Source organism: Sinohyriopsis cumingii, chromosome 15 (genome assembly GCF_028554795.1).
Source record: "Sinohyriopsis cumingii isolate HCF-2022 chromosome 15, ASM2855479v2, whole genome shotgun sequence".
Lineage (NCBI taxonomy): Eukaryota > Metazoa > Mollusca > Bivalvia > Unionida > Unionidae > Sinohyriopsis > Sinohyriopsis cumingii.
The window spans coordinates 134,818,243-134,833,465 of NC_142975.1; the positions used below are offsets into that span (position 1 = coordinate 134,818,243).

The following is a 15,223-nucleotide window of genomic DNA, read 5'->3' on the forward strand; positions in this document are numbered from 1 at the left end:
ATTCAAGGTAACTGAATCGACACAAAGCACGATTTTCAAAATGTAAGTTTGGAAACTGGAATTATTTGAAATCAATAATTAAAATGCTGTAATATTAAAATATTTATTAATCAAACTAATTTTTTGCCAGCACAAGTTCTCTAGCCAAAAGGAATTCCCCTATTTTAACCAGGTCAGTAGGACGAGCTCGTTCTCTGAAGCTGTCAGTAATTCCCAGTAAATAGTAAACTGAAATACCGAGTATTTTCAATAAAACGTTAGCTCGTCGTTTGCATTCGTGTAATGAAAAGAAGTAGAGAAAAGTGTGTGGCATGATTTGTGTCGAACAAACACGGACTATGCAACTTAGCTAGCGGTGAGTAACTTTTTTGTTTACATATAGAAAAGTAGGTCAGTCCAAACAGACTCGTCGTTGCATGGGTCAAGTGCGTTTTCCAAAAGCTACTACTTTAGGTACCTCTGCTTAAGTTTGGAAGAACGAAAGAATTTGTAATTAACCCCTGGGTTAAAGAAACAATTTAAATTGTTGTTGTCGTTGTTGTTGTAGGGTTTATCGCCATGTTTCAGCACAAAATAGGCTATAAATGGAGGCCAGTATAAATGGTGGAGGAAGAACCCGGGAAAACCTCCAAAAGAACCACCGACCCAAGAGAAGCTACTGGCAAGCTTTCTCACATACCCACATTGGCCGAACCTGAGAGTCGAACTCACGCAAACAGAGGTGAGATGGCAGTGATCCGTAACGGTGAGCGCTTTAGACTACTCGGCCACTAGGGTCCCCTATTTAAATTGAATGAGGACACGAAAATACTTCTTTTTTAATTTGGTGTATTGCAGTGTTTGAGAATCGGTTCGAAGTTCAATCGATTATGATTCTTATCAGCTTTCATAAATGATACAGCGCTTACCACTAGTTTTCTCTTGTTCGTTGAGATAACACGGGATATGTGAATGAAAATATGCCTGCCTGCATGCATGCATAATACATACATACATACATACATACATACATACATACATACATACATACATACATATGAAGCCTTTGGTGCCCCCACCCACCCGAAAAAAAACAAAAAAACAACAAACAAACTACGAAAGCCATGCAAACATACATACTTACCTGCCAGCCTACTCACCCACCCACCTACCTACCTATCTGCATGCATACGTACATACATACATACATACATACATACATACATTACACAGGGGATTCACAAATGTCGTTTATGAGACATTGCTCCAATGATATAATATCAGTTTTTCAATTTAGATTTTGTGTTCAATCCCTTTTAGATTAAAATCATGCTTGTCCATGCATGCGCGAACAAGTTTTAGTTTTTTTATGTGGTCTTGGAGGCGCTACTTCCTATGTAGGAAAACCTTAGTTACTTTACTCGATATTAGTAGTGTCTAAAGCGAATGGCAATTTACGGCGAACAAGCAATCATAATATCACAGCTATGGTAGGAATCGTTCCCAAAGTTCATAAAATACTATTTGCAAATATACTCATGACTAACTCCTGATGTGTAAAAGGGCATTATATTTCTGCAGATTACAAATAGTGAACATGATAAAATGGAAACGAACTCGTATTATCCTCGGTGTTATTACGTGGAATTAAAAGTGGACATTAGAGTTACGCTTTTGAAAGATCAGCAGTCTGCTATAGGTATTGATTGACACTGGTTACATCGTGCTATCCATCCATCCATGCATACATACATACATACAAGTACATACATACATCCATCCATCCATCCATCCATACATACAGACACAAGTACATACATTCGTACACAAGTACATACATACATACATACGCACGCACGCATAGATACATACACACGCACGCACGCACACACGCATACATACATACATACGCACGCACGCACACATACATACACACGCACACACACACACGCATGCAATACATACATGCATACATACATACATACAAAGATTACACAAGAAATTCACAAATGTCGTTTACGAGACATTGTTTTAATAATATGATATCAGTTTTTCAATTATAGATTTTGTGTTCAATCCCTTTTAGATTAAAATCATGTTTATCCATGCATGCGCGAGCAAGTTTTACTTTCTTTCATTTGGTCTTGGAGGCGCTACTTTCTATGTAGGAAAACCTTAGTTTACTCTGTATTAGTGGTGTCTAAAGCGAATGGTAATTTACGGCGAACAAGCAGTCATAATATCACAACTATGGTAGGAATCGCTCCCACAGTTCATAACATACTATTTGAAAATATACTCATGACTAATTCATGATGTGTAAAAGGGCATTTTATTCCTGCAGATTAAAAACAGCGAACATGTTAAAATGGAAAAGAAACGTATTATCCTCGGTGTTATTATGTGAAATTAAAAGCGGAAATTAGAGTTAGGCTTTTGAAAGATCAGCAGTCTGCTATATGTATTGATTGACACTGGTTACATCGTGTCTACACTAGGAAATGAATATCGGTCAGTAGCGTTCCTACCATTATTATCTCTCCAAGTGAGTCTTCGTCCCATCAACCCACAACGACATATTTATCTTGTCTGGAGGGGGTGTGGGTGGACCATAAATATAATATTTGTTTTTCTGAATGGAATATGACAACCCTGTTCAAAAGAAACTATATATAAGTATAAAGTATGTTTAACTATAGGTTGATGATCATACTGCATTACTCAGGTGCTTGCAGGCACGCACTCACAGACTTAAAGAATACATGTATAATCACGTCTTTTCATCAGAAAGCTCTTACCGATCAATTAGTGCAAGCCAGTGCATTGAACATTCTAAATTCAAGGATTTCCGTTGAAACTACTCATCGGCGATTTCGGAGAACTGTAATCAATAAACCTATATGATAAAGATACGACCTTTTATACTTGCTCTTGCATTATCGGCCTGATAGAATTGTGCCCACATTTATATGAAATACATTTGAATCCCTTTATTGGCAGAGTTTCGCTGAGAAAAGGTGACATGTTAAAGCGGGAAGTGTTTCTTTTGTGCTCATGACTATCATATAACTACAGTCAAATCAAATAATAATAATAATACTCTTTCCAGTTTTGTTACTATTTGCATATTAAAGATTACAAAATCAAGTAAATAATTGTACACATCAGCGTCTATAAGTTATGGTATAGGAAATGTAGCCTAGATGTCCTAACTATTGTACTGGTTAATGAAGAGCCCGTACCATCTGTTGCTGTCCGTGTAGTGTGTCTCCACATGTTGAATTGCCATCTGTAATGCTTGTATTGGAGGATAAAAATACCAGCGACTTCAGGATTTCCAAGAATTATGCATGATATGAAAATCAGAATAAAACGCAAGTCACGCTGTCAAAGTGTCTGTTTCTTCTTTCGCCGAGGAGATTCGTGGACTAAAATGGTATTGGACGCTTCAGTTGCCTCTTTTGTTTTACAAAGAATTATCAAGAGTTACACATACTTTAAATTTATCACGAGTAATGAACAAGTCATGGAAATGAAGACATCAGTAGTAATTTGGGAAGATGAAGTTAGAAATTATCTCCGTCTATATCGCAAAGGAATAACGCTACGATATCGCAAGTTATCAAAATATATAGATTAATTTACCTGAATTCACGTTGAGATTCAGTAGCCTTTCAGTCTTAGCAAAATGTTTCAAAAGGACATTACAATTTAAAATAGTTTGCATAAAGCACAACGAACTAAATCATCATTTAACCAGAATGTTTAGTTTTCTTTAAATTGTTTCTGATGACATTTTTAAAATCAGTTTGTGCAACGATTATTCTTTACTAAGATGGATTGAACAAAATGACAAACTGGATTTGTTTGGTGAAATAGCGAGTTACGTTTGCGATAGTTGTACGTTGACGTGCTTTCAAACAGAATGATGTGGATTAGTTGAAAATTAAATTTCAGTTTGTTTTTGCCTTTGGAATAAACATTACGCGTACTAGTTTTCTAAATAACACGCTTGTATATGTTAAGGCTTGGACGTTTATACAGATACTGGTATATGTTAAGGCTTGGACGTTTATACAAATACTCGTATATGTTAAGGCTTGGACGTTTATACAAATACTCGTATATGTTCAGGTTTAGAAGTCTTTATGACCCAGTACAAACACCTTACCTCAGATAGACAGCTGCTAACCCATGTATAAGATACTTTCAATAGCTTGATCAGGGTATATTATTCACTTTTCGTATAAAAAACTAGATAATAAGACATATGACTTACAAGCATATATACTAAATTTGCATCTCATTACAGTATACGTCAGAAGAATAAGTTACCCTTATTAACATTTTACGTACCTAAAGGCATTTACTCAGCAATTATTCTTAGGTGCATTAGAAATCTCGGTACATTTTTTTAAAAAAAGAATATTCATTATATTGCAACAGGAGATGGATCACAGTCAGTCTGAAGTAATAAAAATGACACGAAGAATTGACGATTTGTCACAGGGACACACGGAACCTGGTCACCCTAACATACGAGAATACGAAGATGACGATCTGTTCTTTATTAAAAAGGAACAGGTTAATTATAAGCCTGTAAAAAAATGGCATTATTCCGTGGACGAAAGTAAAAGGTATGATTCTAGTGATAGTTCTGCAGATTCTGGCATCGGAAGCAAGGATGAGAATCAGTGTCTGTCAGAAAGACAAATGACGAACGAAAATTCCACCTTGACAAGAGGACTGAGCGCAGAGCGCAGAATTCGAAAAACAACGATTCGGTATGATACTGAAACAGGAATTAAGTGTAGATGGGATAAAATATGTAAGAAACCGAATTTTAGTCGTATATTCCTGTCAATTTCAATTGCGGGTAACATTGTGCTCGTAGTAGTGGTGATAGTTCTTGCTACAAGACTTGGAGTAATTATGGGGTCAGACGAAAAAAAGTGTCCTTTACAACAAGTACTAAAAGATGGCGTACAGGACTGGTTGTGCATACCTTGCGACTATCTGGGATCACACGTGACGGCAGAAGAAACCTTTTTTAATACAATTTCGTCTTGTGGAAATAAGTTTTGCTGTGTTAGAAACGCTGCTCTCCAGAAATATTTCCTTCTGGTACGTTAGCCCCTTCCCCCTCTGTCTCTGTATTTCTATCTCTCTGTCTCTCTGTCTATGTACGTCTGTCTCTATCTTAAGACAAGTCACAAGAAAAAAATGTCTTAACACAAAAATAAAACAAAAGGTAGGGAAGAGACTAGTAATTGTTTGGCCGTTTCTTTTCCTAGATTCATATGTTTGTAACAAACATTGTAGCTCATAATCACACACATGGAATATAATAATTATGATATTCTTTTTGCAGTGGAAAAATCTCAGTTATAAGATAGAAAGATATAAATATTCACGAGCCTTTGGAACAATGCGGGGTATGATTTTTCCCAACCGATAATCCTATCTACACCTTGGCGGATCGAACAGCTATATTGGTGCTTTGTCCAAGCCACATTTGATGGATTTCGTGTGCTGCCTCCCTTAGTATGTTATGCCAACTAACCAATTGCTTTGTGCATCGTACATCGGCCGGAAACGGTGGAGGCAGTTGACCTAAAAAGGACACTTTGTAAGTTTAAAATCGAAAGTATGACTATGTACCAGAGGGAAGCCATTACAGGTGTATTTGAGTGAAAGATATTTGTGCAAACACGGACCGGCAGTGGAAAATTGTTTATTTATCAGTCCATTCAAGTTGTGTGCTCCCCTTGACTCGATCACGTGGGAACAGTGTTCAAATTTGAACAACTTAATTTTGATTGGATGTGGTGGATTGCCGCCGCATCCAATGAAATTCACAGATCCGAAACACAGAAATGTCTGTTCCTTACGTCAAGGTGTATATAGGGCTATCGGAATCTTGGCTAGCGAAGATGCGACGACGTCAAATGTACTCTCCTTTAAGCCACTGGCTATCTATCAATACCAAGCTGTTTCGTGACCTTGAACGCTCAAGCATAGTATGCTTACATCCTGTCCCACAAGCTGTGATTAATGTAACCTGATTACGCAGGCCAGTGTATGAAACAGGAAAACGCAAATAATAATTTAAGCAATATGTATCTGCTAATTAAGGGACAAAATGTCATTATGACTGAAAGTAAATTATAGTTCCAATTTCTGAACACCAAAATATAAAAAGAAAAAAGTTTTTCACCGTGGCCACGCAAGTCTACAAGAACAAAGGAGTAATAATCCAATGCTTCAAACAGCATGGGGAAAAAGACATTACAATCGGTTTGATTTGTAAAATTATGTCGCTCAAATTAAAATCAAGTTAGGATCTTAGAATCTTTAGGAAGCGTGCGTCGATAATCCTTTTTGTTATTAAATATTTCATCGTGAAATATTTAAATATACCGGTGGGAGAAAACAGAGTGGCAACACCACTTGTATCGCCACGGAGCGATATCACGTTTGGAACTACGTTTTCCCATTTAGAAAATATATCTATATTTACATATTTAGGTCTATATTATCGGTTTTCTTCTTCTTCTTTTTCGTCTTCTTCTCTCTCTGTCTCTCTCTCTATATATATATAGTCCGTTTTATTACATGTCATCTCTATCACATTCTAAGTATTTCAAGGCATAGACGTTCAAGTCACCATTGCTCTAAAAACGTCAAATAGGCTGCTTAAAATTTCATAAATTATTGTCAATGAGATTCTTTTTTTAGTAGACTTGTATAACTGACACATTTTCGGATATTCCACGATAATCCTGTAGTATTAACAATTAACTGTAAAATTTATTCGAACTTGTGAACTCTGGAGAAAATGTTCAGCTGACGTCATATGTCAGCAACATTTTTAATGTAGACCGGCAATAATCGTATTCTTTTATGTATAATTTGCACATTACTAATCACTGGTGACTTTTCCATTTTATGCCAAGATGTGTAATGAAATTTATCAGTGATTCGCATTCACATTGCTTCATTTATAGGTGATACAAGAAGGATACACAAGAGATGGTAATTTACTTTTTCTGGTGATTTTTTCACACTTGCATAAAAACCTTAATACATATAACATGATACATGAAAAGAGAAGACCAAAAATGTTGCTAAATATACATAATGGAAAAAAGTGTATTGATAGTGTACTATTTGTCTGTAAATAGATTGCCTTACAATATAATCAGTAGTGAAACAATTAAGCATACTGTCTGTAGAATGGTTACTTTTTATATTACAACACCAAATATTCTTTGTTGAACATATCAAGTCGATTTATTTGATATTAACAGGTTAAAATATATTATATGAATATATAATTTCTGAAACAAACACAGTCCTTTGGTAAAGTTCGTTGATTTCTTGCAAGTGAATCTGCACATGAAAAAACATGTGAAATATATGAATTATTATTATTATTATTATTATTATTATTATTATTATTATTTTTATTATTATTATTATTATTATTATTATTATTATTTGCAAATTACAGTTACCACTGAGCGCCTTACTTCACAAAACCACGAAGACGTTTATAAAAGCCTGGAAATCTGGCGTTCCAGGGAAATAGCAGCTCACCTGTATGCAAATGTTACGTCATTGCCAGGTGAGATTACTAGAATCGGTCTGATTCACTGATGTGTAATTGAGAAACCTCGCCATAGGTTGTAAACAAGAGCGAGGTTTTTCAAAATTGTTACCCAAAATCTCGCATTTATATATATAAATGAGTATGTTTCACTAAATGTTTCGTCTATTATTTGCTAAAATCATATTGTAAGACTAAACGCCATACATGTGTACAGTAAATGTTAATGGAAATACTTGGAGTCAGAGACAAGATAATACATGTCATCGCGTCTATGTTTCTAAGGTTCATATTACTCTTTGGGCATGTTCAGTATACTCATATCGCTTTCGTATATGATAATTGTTTATCATCGCACCTGCCATATAACCTTCACAGTTCAAAGTATCATTCGACACATTTAAAACTACGTAATGTTATCGAGGATTATTACAGCTATAATGCTGTAATGTCTACCTGATTCTAACCGAACATGAAATCGCTCCTACGGTTGTTAAACTATTATAAGATTGTTGTTTATGTATATATTATGTTGTGTTTGACGTTTCTATTCTTTATAAAGTCTTCTTCTCCTTGCATATAAATTATTATTATTATTATTATTATTATTATTATTATTATTATTATTTCTTTCTTTTTCTTCAGAAAAACTGACATGGCAGACTGAAGATGGGTATGGGTCCGCATTCATGTTGGGATTAACCGTGACACCCGAGTCCAGACTTAAGGTGCCAGAAGCTGGATTTTATTTTATCTATTCTGCAGTTACGTTTAAATGCCAACTGGGATCAAGGCCTCTTTCCCATATGATAAATCGACAACACAGAGGTCGTCCAAATGCGGGTGTGCAGACGCTTTTGTCGAGTAAGACCAGTGAGTGCGGACCTGATGGGTTCTACACCAGCTTCCTTGCGAGTGTGCTAAAACTGACGAGCAACGATGAATTGTCAGTTAATCTGACAGACATTTCACTTTCGAATGTGTATAGAGCGCCACATTCTAATTACTTTGGTGTTTATTTATTGTAACATAATGTACTCGTTTTTATTCAACTTAACTTAAGGGTGGGGGGCATACATTGCCCTCATGTGCATGTTTGATTTTTGTGATTTTCTCTCTTTCTCTCCCTCGTTTGATTTAGGTCTTCGGCCAGAAACTGTAATGAAAAGTTGAAGCCATTCTTTCATTGATATGCAATTTAGGCACTGAACATGTGAGAACATTTTATTTACAGCAATGAGAGAACATGTATGTGTTTGCGAAAAGAGGAATGGATGTAAATCAATGACTCTTGAAACATATATAATAGTGGCTTTATACTTCCCATGCACAGAATGGCCCCTTATCATTATGAACAATGGTCTTCCTGCAAGCAAGGCATGATGCTTATTTGTAATATAGTACTAGTAATAATACTTGCTGAAACGTTCCCAACTCCGAAGCTCCTGTTGCGGCTAATGGTAGTTAGTACCTCACTTTTACAACAAAGATGCTCTTCGTGACCTTAGTTACATATTTCAATGGCTTTTCTAATGTAATATGCACATGTCCGAATTTACCTGGATGATACTACACTGGCTGTCTTTCAAACATTTACATAGAAATGAAAAGACGGGTAAATCAGTGCGATAAGATTCAACCGTACTTTTTCCGGTCTAATTGACCGAAGTCTAGAAATCAGGTAATAAATAAGTAGGTACCAACATAAGTGGAATGTGGGAAAGAAGTGGTATGGGACATATGCATTTGAAATCTAAAACAACCGTGACAACTCACTTCCCTCCAGTAAAATTAGATCATTTCCGAACTTAAATATGTTTAAATACTTAGAAGCTCTGCGAGATTTTAATGAACTGATGTTAAGCACTGTACTTTAGTTAAATCTGATGTTAAACACTGTACTTTAGTTAAAACTGATGTTAAACACTGTGCTTTAGTTAAAACTGATGTTAAACACTGTACATTAGTTAAATCTGTTGCAAGAAATATTTATTCGTACAAAAGAATGGTAGTTTTAATTTTAACGATAGTCAGTCGAAGGGATTGAACTAGTTAACGTAAGAAATCTATTGATGAAAACACTATGTAAACATAGCCATCCATTTGGGAGAAGTAGATATAACAATAATTTTAAAATAGCCATCATGGTAGCCATGTTGAGGCTTGGTCATTTTCGTCAAGGACCAACTAGATACCATCAGAACTTTTCTGATGAAAGCCCCGTATCAAAATAAAATTCCATTTAAGAAGAGTAGCGAAACAAGATTTTCGTGATCGCAATATACTGGATGTCAGATCAGCACAATTTTAATTAAGGATCAACAAAACATTACTAGAACTTTCATTGAAAAACCATGCTGACACGATCCTTCATTAAAACGTAGTGATAACAAGATTTTCATGCTGGCCATTGTGTCAGCTATAGCAGACATAATATCGGCACCATTTTCATTTATAACACAAAGCTAGACAGTGACACGCCCATGCTGATATGACAGTCCATTCAGAAGCAGTGGCGATAATAAGATTTTATAGACAGCAGCATGATGTCTGTATTGGACTCCAGATCTGCTCCATTTTCATTTAGAATCTATCATACATCATACAAAGTCTTTAGTGAAAGCCCCATTTTGATATGATCATATTTTCGGGTACATTAGCGATAACAATATTTTTAAAATTACATCTGCAGCGGCCATATTGATCTCCGAGCAGCAACATTTTCATCTAGGACTAACTAGACCATGAGATGAATGTGTGTGTAAGAATTCAAGGCAATCCTCCAAGCAACTTAGAAGGAGCAGCGATAACTGGTTTGTCCTAACCGACCGACGGAAGGCGACGCACAAAAGACAATCCCATAAACTCTTCTGGTATATGACCAGTGGAACTAAAATTTGTCACTCCGCATGAAAAGTACGTCAGTGGAATTCCCATTACTTCTGGTATTTATAAATGAAAATAGATTCCTGGAAAAGCATGATCATCGTTATCATGAAAGAGCAAAACTCACACTTTCAGGATAGTTCGTAGAAAGTTAGACGTGTATTCCGAAGCTCTGGGGTTCGCTATCGATCCATGTCAGCCTGGGTCGACTGACTTGGTGTGTCCTTGGGAAAGGCACATAGCTCCCATTTTCCTTTAGATGATACAGACATTACAGTTTTGAGAGTGGCCTTAAAACCAACAAACATAATTTAAAATATATTCTTCGGAATTGATATGGGATCGAATAGAAGATTCATTTTTTCTAGACCTGTCTACACAATAGCGCAATCAAAGGAGGTGACCAATCAGTGAACGTCACATCTCTTTATGAACACAGCAGAATATAGTCATCAGGTGAAATAACTATAAATATATCAAGGGCAAACATGGCTTTATATGCATTTGCAATGCGGCTACACCATACTGCAAACATAGAAGGTGAGTCATCCGTGAACGTCACTTCTGTTTATCAACAGAGGAAAAATTAGGTCAGTTTATTCAAATCAGGTGAAGACACTATAAATATCTAAGTAGAAAAGACAGCAATTTCAACGTCAGGATAGATTTTATCCGTGATGTTAGTGCTGAAACATTAAAAAGCAAGCACTCGTATTCACATATTAGCTTGTTGGGTACGTGAGAGAGCATGCCAGTTGCTTCTTTTAGGTCGATGGCTCTTTTTGGGGTTTTCCCGGGTTCTTCCTCGACCAGTTATAGTGGCTGCCATGTATAGCCTATCATGTGCTGAAAATGGCGTTAAACCCCAAAACAATAACATCAGTTGCATTCAGTCTTTTACATCCTTACTGTCAGGTACAAATACAACTAAACTGAATGAATAATTAACGGGGATTTCTCTGCTAAGATACTCCTTTAGCATATTTATATGACACAGTTGTAGCTGTTTCCGCCTTGCAGGAGTGTTCATGATATATGTTAAGTCTTCTTCTTTCTTTTCAATTATATAAGAATCATAACATTTAGCCTGAGGAGGATTTTGTGGTACGGGCAAGAGAGCCAGAACTCTATTACCAGGCGGAAAACTCAGTACCTGTGTATTTCTGTCATAACTTAATTTCATTTTTGACAGTAGAATAAAGATTAGTTTTTGCTACTTCAAAACCTTTCAGAACTTATATTTAAAAAATCAGACGCATAGAAGATTAATATTTGAATCTTCTCTTTTCATAGATTCAATGATCTACGGACAGGATGTCCAAAAACTAGTTCAAAAAATACTTAAACCCAATGATTCATGAACTGATTACCTAACATCAGTCTTTCCAGTATCAAAATTATATGACCGAATCATATTCTTTAACGTTTGATGAAACATGTCTAAAGCCCCATGACCTTCAGTGTGATAAGCAAAATATTTCAAGTGGTGGATGCATAACTTGTTGCATAATTTCAGGCAAAAAATTATACCCTTGAACAGACTGGTCAGATTTGGGAAGGCCAACACGTGTAAAGAAACTTTATCAAAGCTTTTACTATAGTTTTAAATTGTATATTTCTCAAAGCAATTTCAACTGGAAATCGTTAAACTCTCAGATAATGGTCAACATGAATTGGTTGCAGGACTTGGTCTTATGTAAGGGACCGACACAGTCTACCATTATTGTGCTAAATGGTTCATCAAATGAAGGAATAGGTTGCAAATAAGCCTTAGATATCTTCTGATTTGTATTTCATACCATCTGACAAGTGTGACAAGATCTAAAGTATTTAGAAACGTCACCTTTGATTTTTTGGCCATTAAAATGATTCATGATGTTGCCCCCTACTCCTCCAATATGAACACTTTTACTAGAGAGAACTTCTCAGACAAACGAAAAGTACCTGATAACCAAAGAATTTGAGAAATTTCTGTGTCCTTTAATATTTTAATAGAGATATGCTTGGCATAATCGTCAATAAGCAATAAATGATATAGAACTTTTCGACATGAATGGTTCATAATTATCCAGATAGAATCAGACTGGGCTTTGCTTGACCCAATAAATGTATTATTTTAAATAAGAAACCCCGACCTTGACTTCGATGAAATTAAAAGCATTTGGAATAGCTCTGTCATTATTCTGCTGCTTATTTTTATCCTGTAGCAATCAGAAATGGCGTGCCCTTTCTTTTTTTCTATAATTGCACGTATGACAAGATAAGGATTTCTGATCCGCCTTATCAGACGTTTCATTTCTAAACTTTTTGCCAGATTGAGATTTGGAAGTGCTAGTATCAGACAGATGATTTTTGTAACCAAAAACTGGAAGACGCATTGATAAATGAAACTTTGTTAGTCAAATAATAATCATCAGCTGTGCAAGCATCATTTTCCAAAGTTTATGCGATTCTTGAACGCTTCAGTTTATATGAGCCGTATGAGGTTATTGTAATCTTCATCAATTTTCATTGCTGAGCACCACCTATCGAATAGTGGTTAATTTTCCCTTGCAAATTCGATATATGTTTGTTCATTGTTTCTTCAATTCCTAAACCTTTTTCGATATGCCTCAGGTACCAATTCATAACCGTTCAATATATATTCCTTAACCACATCATAATCAGCACATTGTTATACCAACAGTGAAGTGTAGACTTCACGAGCTTTATCAGTAAGTACACTTTGTGATAATAAAGTCAGGTTGTCAGCTATTTTCTCAAAGTGAGATCAGTATTTATCATTTTGTTTTTCCTAAATAGGGATACTAACCTAATATATTTGGTAAAATCAAAATCTGAACTAGTGTTCAAATGCGAGAAAACTATCTGTGTTGCATTTCCTTTCCCTTCCCTTCCCCCTTCCCTTCCCTTCCCTTCCCATCCCATCCCATCCCATCCCTTCCCTTCCCTTCCCTTCCCATCCCATCTCATCCCATGCAGGGAAGTTATTTCCACCAGCCAGTTCTAATCGTTTAATCGATATTGCATTTCTTTCTTCCCTTCTCTTCTCTTCTCGTGTCTCTTCTCTGTCTCTTTCTCTACATTATCAGCTCTCCTCTCTGCATCCGCAATTTCCTCTAATGTTTATTTTCTCTATGCATCTGTCTCTCCTTTTCATCTCTCTGAATATCACTCTCTGTCTCTCTCTACTTTCTTCTCTTTGCATTTGTATTTCTTATCTCCCTCTCTCTCTCTCTCTCTCCGCTCTTGCCTCTGCTTTGCATTTCCGACATTTCTTTCTGAAGCTGCAGCCACATTCATTCAAATTCCATCTTCTTTTTCTATGATTCGTTCAATTTCCTATCAAAACCAGACATAGACTTACTAATAAAACCCAATGCATTCTGATTCAAAACTTTCTTTCCCACCAATTACTGAACCAAACTATTTTTTATTTGTTACTTTGTTAAAATTGCTTTTACTTCTGAAATAGCATAATTTCTGGCAAGGTGGAGCAATTCGTTATTATTCTTAGACTCTAACCCCTTCTGGGTAGGATTTCAAACAAAGTACTCGGCATTAGATGCTTGTTGGTTGCACTAAAGATTTCTTACATGTGTGAAATGAAAATCTATACCAGGGACAATGAAAATTCCTAAATAAAGTCAATTAAAATTTTCAGGACAATTTTAATATTTTTGAAATGTTTAAAAGAAATTCAGATCTCGGTCTGAGCCCCCAATTTATGTTACTACTCTATGGTCTTAAACTATGTAATAGAAAAGAAACCAAACCAGCTATTTATTTAGAATTCAGCAAATAATTTATCTGCCTAGAATACAAAGTGAAGTTCCAAAGACACTTACAGTATTGTAAACTAATTTACCAATATTTCTAAATATCCTATTACAAGAACTAGAATCTGCGTCTGCACAGCATGGCCAAGGCAAGGACAGCCTCGTCCAGGATTACAACTTGAAAATCCTGAAAAATTATTCCAACTTTATAGGCTATTTTTAAAATGTGAAAAAAATATAAATAAGCTCTTATTAAAATTATAGTCATCTTACGTCATCAGATTCCACTTTGAAATAAACATGGATCAACATGGGATTCAAATCGCACAAGGTTTTTTATTTTGATATGAGCACTGAGAGTTCCAGCACATTTGGAACTGATATTAAGTACAGTTTATGTTAAGATGGGCAGTGCCAAGTACTATTATGTATACCCATACTGTGTGTTAATTTCTACGATTTTAGATTGCAAGGGTCTTTTTGTAGACAACATATTAAATAGTAATTTTGTCCATTATGGGTTTTGTACTTTTGGATGAGGTAATTTCGTTTGAGCAAACAAGTTTATGTGGTCTTTTAACCTTGGAAGGTGTAGAAGCACTCGTGTTGACAAATTTGATAAGATTTTAGTTATGTCATTAGTTTCCACATAGGACATTCTGGCTCACATGATTTCTGATTGGTTGGCTGTTAAAGGACCTGACCTTGTTGAGAAGTTGAAATGGTCTGGAAATGAACGTTTGACCTGGTTCTGAAATTGTTCATAGCTTTTTACATAAGGTAGTGAATAATAGTTATCATTCCTATTTTAAACGGTAATTTAGTTCTGCTCAAATTATAATTTGAGAGGATTTTTCCCCCGATTTTTCCAATTATTCATTGGAATTGCAAGGTGCTCATAAACCGTTGGACTACGTAACTATTTCAGAAGTACTGTGAATTCATTTAAAGACGTTTTGGATTATATCAT

At 35.6% G+C, this 15,223-nt stretch overlaps 1 protein-coding gene across 2 annotated transcripts; it reads left to right on the forward strand.

Moving 5' to 3' along the window:
* Nucleotides 1-200: 200 nt before the first annotated feature.
* Nucleotides 201-13,242, forward strand: LOC149782827 (uncharacterized). 2 transcript variants are annotated; one of them, XM_089934351.1, is made up of 5 exons: nucleotides 201-355; nucleotides 4,426-5,103; nucleotides 6,987-7,014; nucleotides 7,493-7,606; nucleotides 8,234-13,242. In XM_089934351.1, exons 2-5 carry the CDS (start codon nucleotides 4,429-4,431, stop codon nucleotides 8,614-8,616), a joined length of 1,200 nt encoding a protein of 399 aa, XP_089790477.1. In that variant the 5' UTR covers nucleotides 201-355; nucleotides 4,426-4,428; the 3' UTR covers nucleotides 8,617-13,242. The 2 variants fall into 2 exon arrangements, with proteins under 2 accessions (XP_089790477.1, XP_089790476.1); XM_089934350.1 differs by lacking the exon at nucleotides 201-355 and adding an exon at nucleotides 3,311-3,415.
* Nucleotides 13,243-15,223: the final 1,981 nt, after the last annotated feature.

What these genes read in the sequence shown, in the direction of transcription:
- LOC149782827 (XM_089934350.1), top strand. Translation starts at nt 3,326, where the DNA reads ATGCATGATATGAAAATCAGAATAAAACGCAAGTCACGCTGTCAAAGT. An exon ending in GAGATTCGTGGACTAAAATG is followed by an intron (nt 3,416 to 4,425) that starts GTATTGGACGCT and finishes ATATTGCAACAG; the next exon opens with GAGATGGATCACAGTCAGTC. An exon ending in AGAAGGATACACAAGAGATG is followed by an intron (nt 7,015 to 7,492) that starts GTAATTTACTTT and finishes TGCAAATTACAG; the next exon opens with TTACCACTGAGCGCCTTACT.